The sequence below is a fragment of the Morone saxatilis genome, unplaced genomic scaffold, assembly GCF_004916995.1.
Source record: "Morone saxatilis isolate NCDOM2014 unplaced genomic scaffold, NCSU_SB_2.0 Contig19, whole genome shotgun sequence".
NCBI classification, from domain to species: Eukaryota; Metazoa; Chordata; class Actinopteri; family Moronidae; genus Morone; species Morone saxatilis.
In genome coordinates, this window is record NW_023339751.1 from 18481418 (window position 1) to 18499496 (window position 18079).

The window sequence follows — 18079 nt, forward strand, 5'->3', positions numbered from 1 at the left end:
TTACTGCATTGCTCTGAACAAAATCCTAATCCGCCCTTGTATGCAGTGTTGGCCCCATTCATAGTTGTTGGTGTAAACATGTAAAAAGAAAGGTCTGGGCTTGAGAGACAACAACAAGCTTCTCATCTGGCTAAAAATATCCATTTATATTTTCTAGAACAGTCAAAGCATTATAAAGCAGTTAATGGATAAATAACCTAATGAAGCTGGTAGAAAACTGGAGAAAGCCCTAAAATATCTAATTGTACAGCATCATTAAGTGTTAGAGAGATCACCATACAAAGCATTTCTATGTCAAAATGCATGATGAGAAATATTTCTAATCCATGAGGGAACACTGTTAGTAGATGCAACACGCAGACTAAAGATAATTCAACACAACACTACAAGTGAGAGATTGATTTTTGTGAACAGTAATTGGTGTGAATGAATCAATGTATGAGGGTGTGTGAAGGTGTTGCTAGTATTAATGTTGTAGGGATAAAAGACCCTGACTGACATAAATAACAATACATGTAAGAGACAACCTGAGGCAGTTTGTGTTTATTTACCTCCAAATCAAGTGAAATTACTGACATACTGTAGGTTGTGAAAATAAATATTGTTTGTTGTGGGGGGGAAAACAGGTTAAAACTGTAATAAATAGCCAATTAACCAGCTTTACTGGCTGACGGTCTACAAGTCTTAAGATAAAAACAGAAGTTAAGAAATGAATTTAAAAAGAAAATATTCTTTCATACTTCACACATCTTCATGAAGGCCACTTTACTTACTCCGGGTCAAACCATCCAGAAAATACATTCTTTCATCTCCTACACCACTGATACATAATAAAGCAGGATTAAAGTGGGACGGTTTGCTGTAAAAGTCTCTATGGTGAACATGTGTGTGTGTATGGGTCCATTCAGACCAAAATAAACAACTCGACTTTGAAAAAAGTAAAGCTTGGTGTAAAACAAACATTAAAACTGCGTCTTTGCACTTCACATGGAAATGAATAAATAAGTTGATACATATGAGTTCATTCTGCCTCTCTACTGACAAAGAGCCACATCTTTAAGGCTAAAGACTGCAGATAGCCAGCAGGTGGAGCATTTTGACCAAAGCAGGAAGATCAACTCACTGTTTTGGTCTCCTTATTGCATCCTGTATTAACTACAAGAGGTGGCAGATTAAGTATTCACTGTGAATGTGTGCAGAAATCACACACATCACTGTAAGTTTGGGGAACAGCATTATTTGGGTACGAGGATGCTTGGGAACATGAGGACCTTGGCCTGCATGAAAGACAGGTTAGGCAGTCCAGAGATCATCCTGACAGCCTCCGCACTCAGTTCTTCATCCTGCTGAGGTTTCCTAATGAACACACACACACACACACAGTGAGTTGATATTAAAGAGTGAGACATACAAAGAAGACAAGATGATGCATTATTCATACAGTAAGAAAAGCCTGTGTTTGATTCAGATTTTTGTTTTTGTTTCATTGTATTAATACTTTAAAAGGACAATAAAATAAACATGACACATGGATGGAACAACTGGGCTGACCTGACTGTCGTGCTGGTTTTCTCCGCAGTGGACATCAGGCGATTCAACGTGTCCTCCATGTGGCTACTGTTTGCGTCGATTTCCACTTTGCTGATGGTGAACTCATACAGCTCACGGTCAACTCCTTTACATGTGAGTGTGTATAATAAAGAACACACACCAAACATGTTATAAAAGGGACAAAGCACTCGATGAGCGTCATAAGGACTTACACACCTACAGGACAGACTAAATTTACCAGTGTAAATATATATATTGCTTTAGTATTATCATTGTATTTGTCTCTTATAACATAAACCTCATGACTGACAATAAAATGTACATTTTTGCAGTTTCACATGCTGACCTGGAGGAGGGCTGTTGCTACAGCTGCTGCTGCAGGATCTGCTCTCCTCCTCAGGACCAAAATAATCCAGGTTGAGAGCAGAGCAGCCTGTGCTAACAAGGGGAGACAGTTGCTGAGGAGCATTGTTGTGGGGTGAGGAGGGACGGGGGAGCTTGATTTATTTTTAATTCATAAAAGGAGGAGCATCTGCTTTTGATTGATGTTTTCTCCTTTTACTGTAGCAGCAGGGAAGACCGAGAGAGTGACAGACACAGCAAACAAAGCTCATCAAAGCAATGCAAAGCTGTTGTTATCCAACTTCTTTTTAGATTCAGATTCAGAGGCCCCTTAACCATGAAATATTCAAGCCAGCACCTAGCGTGAGGTCACTGGAACAACATTCATGTGGAAATAACATGACTCATGGGACAGGTGGTCCACACAGCCTCAGTATGTTGTTGTAGCTGGATAGATAAAAGTATGACTTTCACCTTGATTATATGCAAAAATATAAAACCAGACACTCTAAAGTCAGACTTGTGTTTGATTTAGTTGTTATGAAAGTTAAATAAGGTCTCAGACTGTGCTGAGAAACCTTTTAATCCTTTGAGATGTTGCTTAACACTTAACAATTATCTAGTAGTCACGTGTCATCAGAAATGTTTGCTGTCCTAAGCTAGACAAGACTTAAATTAAACCACCTTCAGACTTTACAACAAGGTGTTTGAATACTCCAACTTTGCATTCAGCAGAGAAAAGTGATGCAGCTTCCAACAAGAAAAGAAAGCTGAGGAAAGACAGGCAGAACAGAAAGGGTCAACTGATTTAGCAACTTATTTATTTAAGTCCTTATTGCAGTGCATTGAGTCTGGATTTGAGGAGTAAACCTGAAGAAAAAACAACAGACTATAGGTCCAAAGAGAATTTCATCATTTGAAAACTTTTTAGAAAACAACTGCTGGCATAAAGGCACAACTCATCATGAAATACTGTAACTGCAGTTACAGAAAGTTGTTGCAGAGACACATTTAATTGGCAATTAAATACTGACAAGTGGACTTTTCTTTCTCAAACTGGAAATAAACACTCCTCTATCCTATTCTGCATGCTCATACAGTATATGCATCAGTGCACAGGGAGTAAACAATAAAAGCAGCATAAAGTGACAGCAGTAATCACTACTGCAGTCTTACGTTTGGCTCTGTTATCATTTTTCTCATGTTTTAATTGTGAAATCATGTCTAAGATACATCATTTATTTCTATTAAGACAATTACCCCCCCAACATGTTTATGATCTAATCATAGAATATATAAAAACCTCAGATTTCATATAACCAACCACATGAAAAAATAATAAATATAATAGTATTTTATATACATACAAGTGCATATATTTAATCTTTTAGTATAAGTGATTGCATGGTTTGATTTTAAATTAACGAAATTCTTTTGTCAATTTTTAAATACAGTAAATACACCAAATGTGTTTAGACCCTTTTGCTGTGCCACCCACAGAGAATACACTGCCCTCTGCTGTGCATACTTTACTATTACAACACTATTCTATTGTCATGTTTGGTATTAATTACTTGATGTCACCTAATCACTGAAAATGAGTAAAATTCAAAACTGAACAAAAACAATCTTGTCAAACACAGAACATAAGGTTTTTTAACCCTGGAGGAGCTTTTGTTGAATCTAAATGTTGTCTTTACCTGTGGACTCAACTCATCTAGGTGTCTTAGAGGAAATTACTGGTAGAGTTTATGAGACTCTTAATGTAGTTTATCAGCTGCTCAACTCCTTCCAGCTTGCAATGCTACAAACCAGAGACATGTCAGCATGCTGACAATTCAAGAGTGCAATACCGAATATGGCACTGACAGTGAAACAAACAGTTCCTACGGTATAGCAGGTAGTTTTTTTCTTTTTAATTTATGTTGCAAATTTTTTTATTCCTTAAAAAAATCTTCAGACTTTTGTTTGTCTCACACACAGCCGCAAAATGTGCTGCAAAGTTTGTTGTCTATCACTGTCCTGAAATGTAAAGTCAGATCGTTAACTTTTTTTTTTTACTAGAAGCAGGAAATCTGCAGTTACAAGCCAAACAAACACAATCTTATTTGTGGATTTGTGTATGCTTTTTTCTGGTCTTTCTTGTGTGTGTGTGTTGTATTGGATCTAGCTAGACTTGACCATCTCTCATTGACTAACAAATCCATATATAAAGCTTTATTATCTCCATGAATTATATATAACACACTCCATGTACAGTCATTTCCTACATAACTGTAACAAATTGAAATTGAAATTCAAGTTTTATGATAAATCCTTTCTGGTCAAATATTGATCTAAACCCTACTGACTGTGATTAAATCAAATTATAATATTTTTGTCTTTGTTTTCTTTTTTAAATTATTTTTTTTAAATTCAAAGAGTCCTTTACGTGCAAATATGAAGAAATAAATAGTTTCCATCAAAATATAAAGAGACCTCAGTGTCAAATAAAGCCAAAAACTGGATGATGCTGTCATGATTCATAGTTAAAGTCTAAGTGCGTAATACAGCCATGCAGTGAGCAAATGGCACACAGAGTATTAACACTGGAAGAGTTCAACCTCCACAGTGGCCGCCAATAAATTAAATTAAAATGCTTTAAATAAACACATCCATTAAATCAACAAGGCACATGTTATGACCATGCTCCATGAGTTGATAGTTATATAGTCTTGTATTGAATGCTTTTCAAATGTGATATTACTTTAGCATTGCCCTCAGATTTGTGGTCAGAATCATCATGTTGCACAATAACAGTATGCACATCTTGTTTTCAGTAGCCTTTACCCATATGGGGTAAAACCCACATTACATTGTTTTCCAATAACAAATGGTTGTTTCCCAATAACAAATGGGACTGATAAATACTGAAGATAAATTCTTTGTAAAAGCTGGCAGCAGGTAAAGGTAGACACTAGAGTAGCTGAAGGGGGGAGAAAAGGGAAGCCAGTACAGTGTTTCCCCTTTTATTGTTTTGGAATAATTGTGACTGATGGGTAATGTTTCTGTTTGAGTCCCAGTTTTGGGTCTGTTGGAAGTTATATCTCCGAAAGTTTTCTTGTTTGGAATCATAATGACAACAACATGATTTCTATTCTTTGTTCTTCATGAGTGGAAATTCATTTAAATGATGAAATGTTGTGGTCACCCACTACTGCTGCATGAATAGAGGGGAAACACAGCGTAAATTAAAAGAAGCAGAACATGCCCTGGAGGAAGTGAGGAGGAGTCCAGAGGAGTAAGCCCAGAGTAAACGCTCAAAAGTTTTGGTTTATTAGAAGAAGCCAGGTAGGGGATGGCTGATACTGTAGTCTACTTCCGGCCCCAGAAGTGAGGGGCTCGGCGAGGGGACGTACCGTCCTGAGAGCTGCTAAGGCCGTGGCGGCTCCAGTCCAGCTGGCTGGAGGGGAGCGCCTCCTACACAGAGAGAAGAAGAAGAACAGCATTTAACTCCCACTTAGCAGAATAGCAGAATACAACAGTAAAGCAACCTTTAAGGTCCAGTGTGTACCATTTCAAAGGATCTACTGGCAGAAATGGGACATAATATTCACAGAGATGTTTGCATCAGTGCATAATCACCTGAATATAGAAATCGTTATGTTTTCATTAGTTTCTTCTACGTGCTTAGAAGGTGAGTGATATTCAGTAAGTTGGAATCTGCAACTTCCCCAGATGACACTAAATCCTACAAACTGGTCTTTTAATAGTCATGTCTTTAGTCATATCCAGTGGTGGCTGTTTCCCACATAGTAGTTGCATGTACCCTTCTCTAATCTCTTGTGCTCGAATCTAATACAGGTGTAATAAGTCAAATCAAAAAGACCAATTTACCTGCATTGAATCTGTTGAGGGGTCCGTTGTGTCCCTGGGTACTGGAGGAGCTTGTGCTGTGACCGCTGTGTGTCCCGGAGAACAGACAGCAGACACAGAGTCTTTGGTGGGCTCTAGCATTCCCTGGTGAGTGAAGTGGAAGAATGGGATGGAAATTAAAAAAATGAGGTTTGGAACTGCCGAGAATAAAACGTATGACCAATGGAACTGCTCGTCCTACACCATTACAACACTTTTTCTCCCCAGTAAGACCAAATTAATTGAGTTCTACAGGTGACTCACCAGGTTGGATGCAAAAGCCGGTACAGCCACTGGCTGCTTCTTCATGCCAATGAAAACCTTCAAAAAGGCAAAGACACACTAAATGAAAACAGCCTTAAAATAATAGGCTAGATAGATACATTTCTATCTCAAGCAACTTACAGTTGGTGCAACAGTCTAATGTACTCAATAACAGTAGTTGTAATTCTGTCGTTGCAAAATGTTTGTCCTGTTTTAATTCAGAATATGCTGCCAATCAAGTACACTGATCTGGCCTTAGACTCACTCTTAAAGAGTTTATGTTAGTGTAGTATTATAATGGTTTACTCAATTACTGGTAATAATCTGATACACAGTAGTTTTTATGTTTTGACAAACTCACAATATTCCTTGTGTCCATGCCGAGGCACCTGAGCAGAGTCCTGTTTGTATGAGAACCTCCCCACTGAAACTTGAGGCCAACTGCACTGTGGAGGTCCTGAGGTGGCCACCACATCCCCTGCTGAATCCTGGGAAATGGTGAGGAAATGACAAAGCAGCATTTGGAAGTATTCAAAAGACAAAAAAAAGAGACAGGGAAAACTTCTAGTTCAGAAACAACCAAACTATTTTCACATCACCTCATTTGTAAGTGTAGATTTCTCCCAGCCATTAATGAGAGTGTTATTACTGATAACAATTATACTGAGCAGACCATGCTCAGCACTGATCTGAACAAGATGGCTGCTTTATTAAAAAATATTTATTGGCCTTATTATTCCATTCCATTCAGACTTGTGTTTGCTGTGCTGAAAAATGCATAAAAAATGTTTTGTGGATCATTTCAATATGTGTTTTTTCTACTACTGCAGTGCTGTTTTTTTTAAATTCCCAGAGATTCACAGTACTATTATTACTTTTTGCTTGGAATCTCTGTTGATGATTTTTTTATTTTAGTCGGTCTTTTTCCTCTGAGACTCAGTGGTGGAGTCAACATTTACTACCCTGTTTTCCTTCTATTTATTCAAATCCTAATTCTGTATTGTGCTGGCTATTTTATTCCCAGGAATGCCCTTCCAGAGATCAGGAATTTACCACCACCAAATGTCATAGATGTGATATGCTTAGATCACTATTTGTGTTGTAATAATTTGAAACTTCAAAACAAACTATTGTTTGTTAATTTATCCACCACCATCATCATCATCACCGCCACTGCCAGGAAGTCATCCTCACCACTGAGATCCGGGACAGAGTTCTGGTATCTCCTCCTCCTCCTCACTCTCAGGGAGGTGTCGGGCGTGAAGCAGAGCACCGAGGCTGAGCACCTCCTCCTCACCCTCCGCAGCTGGGACCTCTCCCTCTGGAAAACTGGCCAGGAGTAGCTGCTGGACACGGCAAGAAAGGGACGCCTAGTCAGGAAAACAAAAAAGAGGGTTAGTTGTTTAAAATCAAAATATAACAAATATGTGAAGACATTTTGACAGACTGCTGTCATTTTATTGCCTTTGAAGCACAAACAAAATAATGACATGGAAAGACAAAGGGAGAGGGTTAGTTTTTTTTAATTAAATGTTGAAAATATGTATGTTACTGTAGTCATGTTATTGCCTGTGAAGCACTTCCATTAAAAAGCCCTGAAAAATAGATTTTCTGAAAACAACTTCTTGCCAGTAAGAATGAAATGTTCTTTGCGGCTAATTATCGTCATAAAAAGCAACCACGACAAAGTTTTTTAGCGTAATGTCTCCCACCTGACAGCTGTTCCTCCTGCAAACCCCATCCTGCCCTGGCCTGCCCGTCTCCTCCTGAGTGCTCCCATCAGTCTGCAGGCTGCTGACTTGCTCTCTGAACTGTGTCCAAGTTCCTCCCTCCTCCTGAGCCCTCTGGACCTTAAACTCCGCCCACGACCCATCTCCATCCTCCTGCATGGGCGCTGAGCAGAAATCTGCAAAGCTGTCACTCGGTGGGAGGTTTCCTAGACTCTGCACTCCTTCATCGGCTGTTTGGACATGTCCTTGGTCCCTTTGATGCTCAAAACTACAGTCTTTGAAGTCTGCAAAACTGTCTTCTGTATGTGTTCCTGATTGTGATTGGTTGGAGGTAGCAGAAGTTTCCTGAGTCGCAGATTGGTCGCAATAATGAAAACCCTTCTCTGCCTGAGACTGTGGGAGATTTTCCACGCTGTTGACGACAAAAGAGTCAGAATTGCTGTAGTTTCCCACCTCTTCTTCTTCGTCATCAGTCTGGTCCCAGTCAGTCTGATCCTCCGAAGCAAGAGATGAAACGTTTGGTTCCAAATCCAAAGAAGGACCCTCGAATGACAAATCCTCACAGAAGGATGCCAGGTCCTCAGAAGCAGACTCATACACACTGAATGTTTGGGGGTTAATAGAGATGCTCTTTTCTTGATCGTCCCTGCCTTCTTCTGCCTCCCCATCCTCCTGCACCTCCGTGGTTTGTAAAGAGTTAAAACCATGCCTCCGTCCCCTCTGGCTGTCCCCGGGCTTGCCTGACTCTTCCTCCCCAGAATGAGGCTCCTCAGGTGGAAAATCCAAAGCTGCTGCAGCTTCCTGAGGCTGGTGGCGGTCCTGAGATGGTAGCACCAGTGCCGCATCTCTTTTCTCACAGTGTTTGACCATAGTGCAAACTTTTTCTTTCGCCTTATCTGCACAATGAGGTCTGGGCTCAGAGTCCATAATGACCTCCTGTCCTGGGTCACAGATTTGTTCACCCTGTCTGTTGGAAGAGTTTGTTCCTACCGCTGTGCCATCCCATTGCTCTGTGCTGCCCAAGGGAGTGAAGCCACAGCACCAGGGATGTGCTGCCTGCTCTGTAAACACAGTGAAATCAGCAAACCCTGTCTCTTCTCTGGGAGAGCACGCACCCACTGCGGAGGCTATGTTGGTCCCAGAGTGGTGGTCTCTTTCAGAATAGCCGTTTGTGAGGGGCACACGTGATTCAGTGTTATAATCCTGTCCTCCCGCGTCTTTTTGGCCCCTGCCAGACTCCGAGTTCACAGTGGATGTGGGCTGGGATTGTTTAATTGGGTTATTAAAGCTGCAGTTGGGTGGACGGGTGGCTGGCTTTATGTCGGAGGAAGGCTGTCCCAGGCTGGATGATGAATCAGTAGGATCAGCAAAGCCAGGAGGCGAGCAAGACACCCCGAGAGAGAATCCCCCAAAGTCCCCAAACTCGTCCTCCTCTGATCCCGCCTCCCCATCTCCATCATCATCCAGTGGAGGGGGGGAGGAGGCATGCAAGGGCATGATGTCTGGCTCCATGGGTTATCTTAGCAGGACCTGAAGGCCTCATGCACCTGGGAGAAGACAGTGAAAAGAACAGCAAGAGGGTCAACATGAACAATCGATTTTTGGGAAAAGGAGCTATTTTTTTAGGTAAAGAAATGTTGGTGAAATACCACTGTCAGAATTATTTTTTCCTTTGGATGTAGACTGTTGAGCTTTTTGTAGCATCCTTACAGCAGCTGGCTAATTGCTTTTGGTTTCCTAATTACTTTTAAGGCAACTAATGGAAAAGACTGATGGCCAAAACAGCTTGAATTGGAGAGCATAAGTACTTTTGTACCATTATTATTCTACTGTTATTATTTCCGGTTTAGTTTTACACACTCTGCGTTTTAATTTAATTTAACGATATCCTGTTTTGCTCTCTTATTACGTGAAGCACTTTGTAATGTTGGTTCTGATGGTTGTATACAAACGTAATGATCACATATCATAAGTGTTAAACCCCATACATCAGAGACAATACTGGAATATATAGGTATCCGTTTAACGTCTGCCAAAGTTTAAAGTCCCTCAGAAAGCCAGCATGTAAGTTTAAGTTAGTTAAACTGGTAATCTCCTGGTTTGAAGGGGAGGCACTACTGGTTTACACATTCAGCTGAGTGTATTAAAGAAAGAGGAACCTGCACGCATGATTGTTCCGCAAAGCAGAAACAATCTGAACTTTATAAATCTATTGCTCCATCTCATCTGTTCACATATCCTCTTTAAGTGTCTCTTAAACATCATTTCTCAAATATTAACATGTAGTTGAGATATTACCAGCTCTATGACTCCCCTCCTGCTGCCTGATCCTGGTGTGGAAAAAGTGGCCTGGACATTGTCCGCAGTCAGTTACCTGATACAGGAAACATTATCCGCAGCTTTGTGCTACTTAGAAGAGCGGTCCAAAGCCTACAGCAGCACTTCAGGATCATGGATTAGTGCCTGTATTAAACCTCCAACATGCACACGTAACAACTGCTCCCTTGTGTCGAAAAGAAACTCACCGTGCTGACTGAAATCCTCATGACTGGTAGTTCATTTAACAGATAACAGCATCACTATTTGCCTTTATGTAACAGTCGCATCCACTGACATCCTGCCATTTTCTCCAGCCTCTGGACGGACAGGTGTCATTCCACGACAGGGACATTCAAATGTGAAGCCATGTAAACGCAAGCTGTTAATAAAATGCGAACACTCGCAAAAGAGGTGGCAATTTAATGAAATAAAACTAGCTATTTATGCATAATTCATTGCTCGTTAGGTTTAAAGCACGGTGCAGAACCTACACCCCAAATCTCACTCCGCTCTTGTTACAACACAGCGAGTGATTAGCTTTCATTACCACCGGCTAGCTACTGCACCTCGTACCTGGCCTAACGCGAGCTACCCGTCAATGGCAACCGAGCATTAATGTTGTTTAACTGGAGCTAACAGATGGATATAGACACACAAAGTGCCGGTTGTTTTATTTACCAACACTCATTCACTTTGCCTTCTCGTCACTTCTTCTCTACCAGTGCCGCAGCTTCGCTCCCATCCTCTGTCATCGCTCTCCCTCAACGGGACGTGTAAAAAGCGAAGACCTCTCACTATGTACGAGTTTCGAGCTACTGTGATTAGTTCACTCATCGCGAAGACTTGCGAAAATACCCGGAGTCCATTTTGCAGGCTAGAAAGTGACAGCTGTTGAAAATAGACGATCTTCGATGTTGTTCACAGTGGATAGAAAGTGCACCACCTACTGGGCAGAGTGGAGCCTACACCTCTCCTTTCAGCCTGAAACTGTTTAGTCTGCTTCTGTACTGTTAGTTAGGATTTGTTCATAGTTATAAGTTGTAGAAGATAAAAAGTTGTAGCAGTAGTAGGCATTTAGTCTGAAAGGTTAATGTAATGGGGCATTTAGGAATTTAGATACAGTGTGTTGTAGTCTCTGTGATAGATCCCAGTGATAGACAACTCTATGGTTCATTATAGGGTAACAGTGTAGATACGTAATCAGTGTGGCTGCCTATTGTCTGCTATGGTAGTGGAATATCATGGGCTCCTCCCTAACCCGATATGTGTCCTGTTTGGGGTGCAGAGCAAAACAATTGTTAGTGGCAAGGATGCAAAATAAATTTACCACAATTAGGTGGAGTTTCTGCTAAAAGGGGATATTGGATCCACACTTTTCATCGTGACATACACTTCAAAGTCCACAAGTATCACAAAAAGCTCTTCATCGTTACAAAATACTTACATTAAAAGATATTTTATTTCATTAACAATAAAAAGTGTGAGCAGTTACAAGAGTTAAAACAGGTACATGTTCCTTTAAAACACCAAACCAAAGTGTGTTGCACCCACACTGTACTCTTTTGTTTGTAGTCTGAAACAGAAGACATTTTCAGTTCTAATTGTTTTCCATGTTGTTCATCAGACAGTGTGAGCTAACCTGTATCAGCGCCTACATGTTTTATTTGTTCTGAGATTCAAATAATGAATAACAAATAATAAATGAAGTGAAGCGCAACAAATGTGAATTCAGTCTGATGAGCAGGCGAAAGGCTACACAACTCTATAGGATCTCCTGGCTTCATGGATATTGGTATGGGCCTGCAGATTTGAAGCCGTGTGGAATTTTTTACCACAAACCAAACAGCAAAATGACTTCTCCCCTTTTCGCTCCGTCATACCGCAAGTTTTGAGGTGATAGCTATGGGCGACCATTTTGCCACACGACTTGCAATAATAGGGCTTCTCCCCTGTGTGCTTCCTCAAGTGAACATTGAGATTGGAGATTTGAGAAAAGGATTTCCAACAGAAAGGACACTTGTGTGGTTTTTCGCCTGTGTGAATTCTTAAATGCACCACCAGATGGTCCCTACGAGCAAACTCCTTATCACACTCGGAGCATTTAAAGGCCTTCTCTCCGATGTGAATCTGATCCATGTGTCTGAGCAGATCAGAGTCCCTGCTAAACTGCTTCCCACAGACACGACAAGCCTTTTTACTTTCCTTGGCTTGTTCCTGTCCTGTAAAAGCATCGTCACTGTGACTTGGACCGCAAGAGGAGGAGCTGCCGTCCCCTTTCCCTTCGTCGTCACTGTTCAATGTCACAGATATACTGCTGAAAGTTGTTTGTGATTCAGTCAGTCTGATTTTTACATCCGCAGAAGAGTGATCCTTCAGATGTGGAAGAATACAGATATCCACCTGCTCCTCTTTGACCTGATGAAAGTCTTGGTTGTCATATTTCTCCACAATGGGAAGCTGGTCTGCATGCAGGGAGGGCAACATCTCCTCGGACACTGACTGGGTGTCTAAAAGACAGAGAAGACACATGCTATAAGCTGTTAAATAACCCAGCAACGTCTAACACAAATATATTTTGTATATATTTATATATATTTGGTGGAAGAATCAACGTTTAACAGCCATTACAGTTTCATTTGTGTTCATGAAGTTCCGTGATTTCTTCCACATATTTTTGAGTTTGACTCATAAACTTGTGAGGTACATCCACTAAAATATCTACCACCACCGCTACCTAGCAACTGTATCTCCTGTGTTGCCAATCTGTTGCCTAGGAACGCTGTACGGCTGGAGGCTGACTCCCATCCATGGTGACACAAACCTGCTCTGAATAAAGTTACTCCAGGTTTTAAAACGGTCAGCTGCTCGAGTTGCCCTTTTAGCTGAATGATTTCTCTCTGGGAGCGGACAACTTCTTCCTGATATTCTGCTATCGTCTTTTCAAAAAGCCCACAGATTTCCTCTGCAGCTGCTGCCAGTCGCTGGTTGACCATCAGTCTGAGCAGCTGCATCCCCGCCATGACGCAGCTCCGGTTAACGCTGCCGGTGTGTGTGGAGGATGGCACACGGACTGTCAATTCAAAGTCAAAATTCACAAATATGAAGTGACAAAGGGTGAGTTAGTGCGTTCAGTTCAACTTCATAACACCGTTTTATTTTCACCAGCGCCCCCTGCTGCCGTGGATGGCTCACTTCCCCCCTGACTGACAAGAGGACAGAGAGTGGTTAGGGTTAGGGTTAGGCAGAGCCATTCAGGTGTAACAGATTATTAGATGTTGATGGCTCTGGGGTTAAGGTGAGAATGTCAGGATAAACCATCCAGAGATTTACCAGCCTGGGGGAAAAAAAGTCCTTTACTTTCTAAACACAAAACGTTTTTTCCTTCTTTACAATATTTTACAGTTGTTTTATTAACAAAGAACAGGTTTCATACACTGAATTAGAACATACTCACTGCTTGGTTTTTTTCCCCCAGTTTATTATTTGTACTGTATGTATGTAGTTATTTATTTGACCTAAAACACATACAATGTTTCAAGCCCAAGCTCTGTGAGGACAAGGAACAATTCTTAGGGCAACAGGCAAAAAATGGAAGAGGCTTGGGGAGAGAAACTCTGGAGAGACCCCTCCTCCTCAGATGGAAACAATAATTAGTTTGCTTTTCTGTGAGGAAAAATACTTTAGATTTGTTTATATGTTACTGCAACGAGGTAATTTTGGACAGCTTGACGGCTCCACAGCCCTGTTGCATAAAGTGGGGTTAGTGAAAACTGAGTTTTAATCCTGAGATGAGGCTAATTCTAGGTTTTCAGTTACCATGACAACTGATACCACTGAATGCTGTTGAGCAAGATCCAAATACAGTAGATGTCGAATTGTACATCTAAAGTTATATTCTAACATTTTTTCAAGTGTAAATCACCAAACACATTATTACTGGATCAGATTGTGAGATTACATGTTGACCTATATTTTTAAAATCTTCTATATATTTTCATCTTTAGTTGCTGAGCCCTGCGTTCGTCCCCGTCAGATCAAGGCTGAACAAATCTTGTAAATGTATTGTAGGGTTACAGCCTACATACAAAGTTAGATTCCCCTATTTATCATCCATGAATTAAATTTAAGTCTGGTGATTGATTAATAGACAAAACTGAATAAAACCTATTGACACTTTGCCACACTTTGTGAGGTTAGAGTTCAGGGTTAGGCTCAGAGTTTGGTAAACCAGATGTAGTATGTCAAGGCAAGTTTATTTGTATAGTACATTTCCACAGCAAGGCAATTCAGAGGACTTTACATAAAAGGAATCAGTAGTCAAATCATAACTGATAAAACACAAATTTTTTTAATTGTATCCACATAAACTGATGAATACAGTTTCTTATTCAGCTATATTGCAGCAAATTTACAAATATAAGGCCGTTCCTAATGACTGGATGCATGTTTTATTCTTATAATTTTAGAAGAAAGTATCTGATGTCCTGTCATACCACTTTAAGCTTTTTCTCTTCTATCTCCCGCCCTTGCAGTTTCTCGCTGATGTGTCGTTTCCACGACTCGTGAACCTTCATATGCACCTTCAGGTCTGAATCTGTGTAAAAGGTTCTGCCACATGTTGTACAGCGAAAGGACTTGTTTGTGCTTTTGTTTTGTGTCCCTGTGCACAATTTAAGATGATGGCTACTGGCAAAACTCTTGCCACACTTCTCACAAAAATATGGTTTCTCTCCAGTGTGCACCCTCATGTGAACGATGCGACTTGAGTTCTGAGTGAATGTTTTGCCACAGAAATCACAACTGAAGGGTTTTTCACCGGTGTGAACTCTTGCATGCAAAACTAGCTGGTGCTTTCGATTAAACTCCTTGTTGCATTCAAAGCATTTAAAGGCTTTCTCCTCTTTGCGATTCTCATCCGTGTTCCCTTTTCTGGTGTGATTTTGCACTCATTCTGAACTTTGCAAAGTTTGAAATGGTTGCTTGTGGCAAAGCCTTTCCCACATTTAGCACAAAAATATGGTCTTTCTCCAGTATGCACCCTCATGTGAGCAAGACGGCTCGAGTTCTGAACAAATGTTTTGTCACAGAAATCACAACTGAAGGGCCTTTCTCCTGTGTGAATTCTTATATGCTGAACGAGCTGGTATCTTTGTTCAAACTCCTTGTTGCACTTCAGGCATTTGAAGGGTTTCTTCCCTTTGTGACTCTTCTCTACGTGCCTAATAAGATGAGAGTCCCTCTTAAATCTTTTACCACAAAAACGGCAAGACTTTTCTTCTCTCGGAGGTTGTTCCAGTTCCACAAAGACTTCAACGCTATCACTTGGACGAGGCGACGATGAACCATCACTTTCACTCCCTTTGTCATTTATGCTTTCGTTTACATCACAGTCAGTGGTTGGTTCTGATTTTGGACGTTTGAGTTCAGCATTGTTGGAAGTATCAGCCTCCACGTTGGGACTGATGCACTGATCCACCTGCTCCTCTTTGACCCGTGGGTGCTCTTGGATCTCTGTTTCCTCCCGAACGGGACTCTGTTCCACCTTAATGTCACATGGCTGCAATGAAGGGCGCAGTTCCTCAGAGACCGGCTGGGTGTCTAAAGGACAGAGAGGACATCTGCTGTCAACTTGCACGAGTGAAACCTCCAACACACACACTGAAAACTGACTTTTTAACAAACTAGGAGACACACTGCATCCAGCAGTTAAACCTATACACAGACTGCTTCCATAGGTCTTTATAGAGCTAAACTCTGCATCATTACAAAAGGTAGATCTCTGGGTTACAGAGCAAAACTCTTACTAGTACAAAGCTCCTCTTGACAGTCCGGAGGCCGCTCAGAGTCTGTTGGATCCACATGAACTGCAGTGAGAGAGCTCGATGTGTCCGCCCCCTTCCTCTTCCTGGGGAACATGTAACAACCAAGACAGAGTTATAGATGAAGATATACTACCACCATTTGGAAAAGTCAAACGATAGCAAACTAAAGGAACAAGGTTACCTGCCCCTTTTCTTTGAAGCTTCTTCCATACAGGTGAACAATGAGGGAACAAAGTCTGGGTTGTCTGGATCCGTGGAGGACTCCCCTGTAAGTCAGTACAATGATGATATAACGGGGCCACATGGTCTGTGTGCAGTCACAGTGTAAAGTACATGTCACTATCACATATAATATCCCCACACGCCCCATTCATTCATTAAAAGTCGGTTAAATAGTGAGGTTAAAGCTAACTACGAGCAGCCAGGCTTGTTAACGTGTGCTCACATGCTAACACCGCTGCTACTGTCGGTGTTTCTCGTTAGGAAACAGCCGACCGCTTCGTTGTTGCTGCCATTTTCTAACTACACGTTGGCTGTGCGGGTGATGAGCAGTGGAGGAAACCCTTGCCTGATATGAAGTGAGCACTGCAGAGACGAGCGTTGCTGATGGTTTCGTGACTGAGGATTTCATCGGTCCAGTCCGAGCGTTTAATGGCCCGCAGCCATAAACGTCTGCGCTCTGCTTCAATGGGCGTATTCGTCGACGGTATCCTGTAAAAATGAAGCCCATGAGCTGTTGAATATCTGTTCTTACATCCAACGGCACAACAAGACATGTTTCCTCTTATTTCGCGGATCCAGCCCTCGTTTCCCTTTAACTTGTTTCCGCTATTTTTCAGACCAAACGCCACTACTTCCGTGTAACGTCAACTGCGTCAGCGTCTACATGCGCCCAGTAAAAAGTAGTCCCAAAACTACAGACGAAGTGGTAAAAGTGCACAATAATTACGATTGTATGAGATGTAACTGTATTTACTGTAAGAGGTTGTCAGTGTAGACGTTCATTTCCAGGCTCAGTGAATGGGAATGAAAAACGACTGCATTAGTTATTATAGTTATCACATACAATAGCCACAATGTGTGGGATTTGGTGAAAGAGATAGTTTAGAGATACACTTGTTTACTGTTTTTTCTTACTTTCCAAGAGTCAGAAACTAATAAATGCCTTAGGACTACCTTTTTTATGTATTTGGTGTAGTTAGTTATGTCAAACAGCAATATTAGGCTATTTTTTTTACTGTCTATTGGTTCAAGTAACATCATCATGATTCCATAAGTTTTCAAGATTTAAGGGAAGCTAAGCAAATAAAGCAAGAAGAGGGAGGCCCACAGTGTCAGACTTATACAACCCCCGGACTAACCACTACAGACCAACACGCCATACATACAGTACCAAGACAAACAGTAGCCTGCTCATTACACACAGACCAGAGGGACTGGAGGACGCTACCAACCAAGAAAGGAGGGCTACGACAGTTTATATAGGTCTACTGCTTTGACTATTTTTGACAACCTACTTTACTGACATAATTTTTCGTTGATTTTTTTACTCTTCAGACAGCTTTTAAATTGTATTGAATTTCCCAAGGAGGGATTAATACAGTAGGCCTACTTCTTCTTTTGCTTTCTAGCTTGTGGATTTTTAAATATTACATTTAAATAAATGAAATAAAAAATGAACAAAACATTTCTATTCAAAATGCATAGATACTACTAGATCATAATACAATGAAGTGTGACTTGCTGTTTACAAACTCTAAATAAAACAGTTAAAGGCCAGGAGGTGGAGCAAGTGAGCTCCTTTAAGTATACCTGGGGACTGTGTAGACCAATCTCTAACCTTTTGGAGTGAATTTGAAATGCATTTACAAAAAAGCACAGCAGAGAGAGAAGTATCCAATCCCTAATTGAAAGCAGGCTTTACTCAAGCATGTGTTTTAATGCATCCTTTATAAAGCAAGGACAGTAAATGTGACAGAACTTGACCTCAGTGTGAGATTGTGAATGAGGAGGTCAACTTCTTTTGGTCTTTCCACAGAAAGAAAGAAAGCCTGACGGAAGGCTTCATGACGGTTAAGAGCCTGAGTCAAGCTTCCCCTCTTCTTTATTTACAAGTGCAGCAGCAGAGCAGTCTGATGAAGGGGCCTGACAGTTGGC

At 41.0% G+C, this 18079-nt stretch overlaps 3 protein-coding genes across 3 annotated transcripts; all 3 read right to left on the bottom strand.

Moving 5' to 3' along the window:
• Nucleotides 1-586: 586 nt before the first annotated feature.
• aftphb (aftiphilin b) lies at nt 587-10854 on the bottom strand. The gene is made up of 10 exons (XM_035662943.1): nt 10779-10854; nt 7764-9328; nt 7246-7421; nt 6413-6539; nt 6052-6108; nt 5770-5892; nt 5292-5352; nt 1898-1984; nt 1552-1675; nt 587-1356 (listed from the first exon to the last, which is right to left on the bottom strand). The coding sequence occupies exons 2-10, from the start codon at nt 9291-9293 to the stop codon at nt 1236-1238; spliced, it is 2406 nt and encodes an 801-aa protein (XP_035518836.1). The 5' UTR covers nt 9294-9328; nt 10779-10854; the 3' UTR covers nt 587-1235.
• A 686-nt stretch (nt 10855-11540) lies between these two features.
• Nucleotides 11541-13236, bottom strand: LOC118329241 (zinc finger protein 436-like). Its single transcript, XM_035663298.1, has 2 exons — nt 12922-13236; nt 11541-12607 (listed from the first exon to the last, which is right to left on the bottom strand). The coding sequence occupies exons 1-2, from the start codon at nt 13118-13120 to the stop codon at nt 11853-11855; spliced, it is 954 nt and encodes a 317-aa protein (XP_035519191.1). The 5' UTR covers nt 13121-13236; the 3' UTR covers nt 11541-11852.
• Nucleotides 13237-14334: 1098 nt separating this feature from the next.
• Nucleotides 14335-16789, bottom strand: LOC118329243 (zinc finger protein 3 homolog). The gene is given in 5 exon segments (XM_035663302.1): nt 14335-14944; nt 14947-15698; nt 15905-16005; nt 16104-16188; nt 16491-16789. Coding segments are annotated over 5 exon segments (1503 nt in total). The 5' UTR covers nt 16699-16789; the 3' UTR covers nt 14335-14587.
• Nucleotides 16790-18079: the final 1290 nt, after the last annotated feature.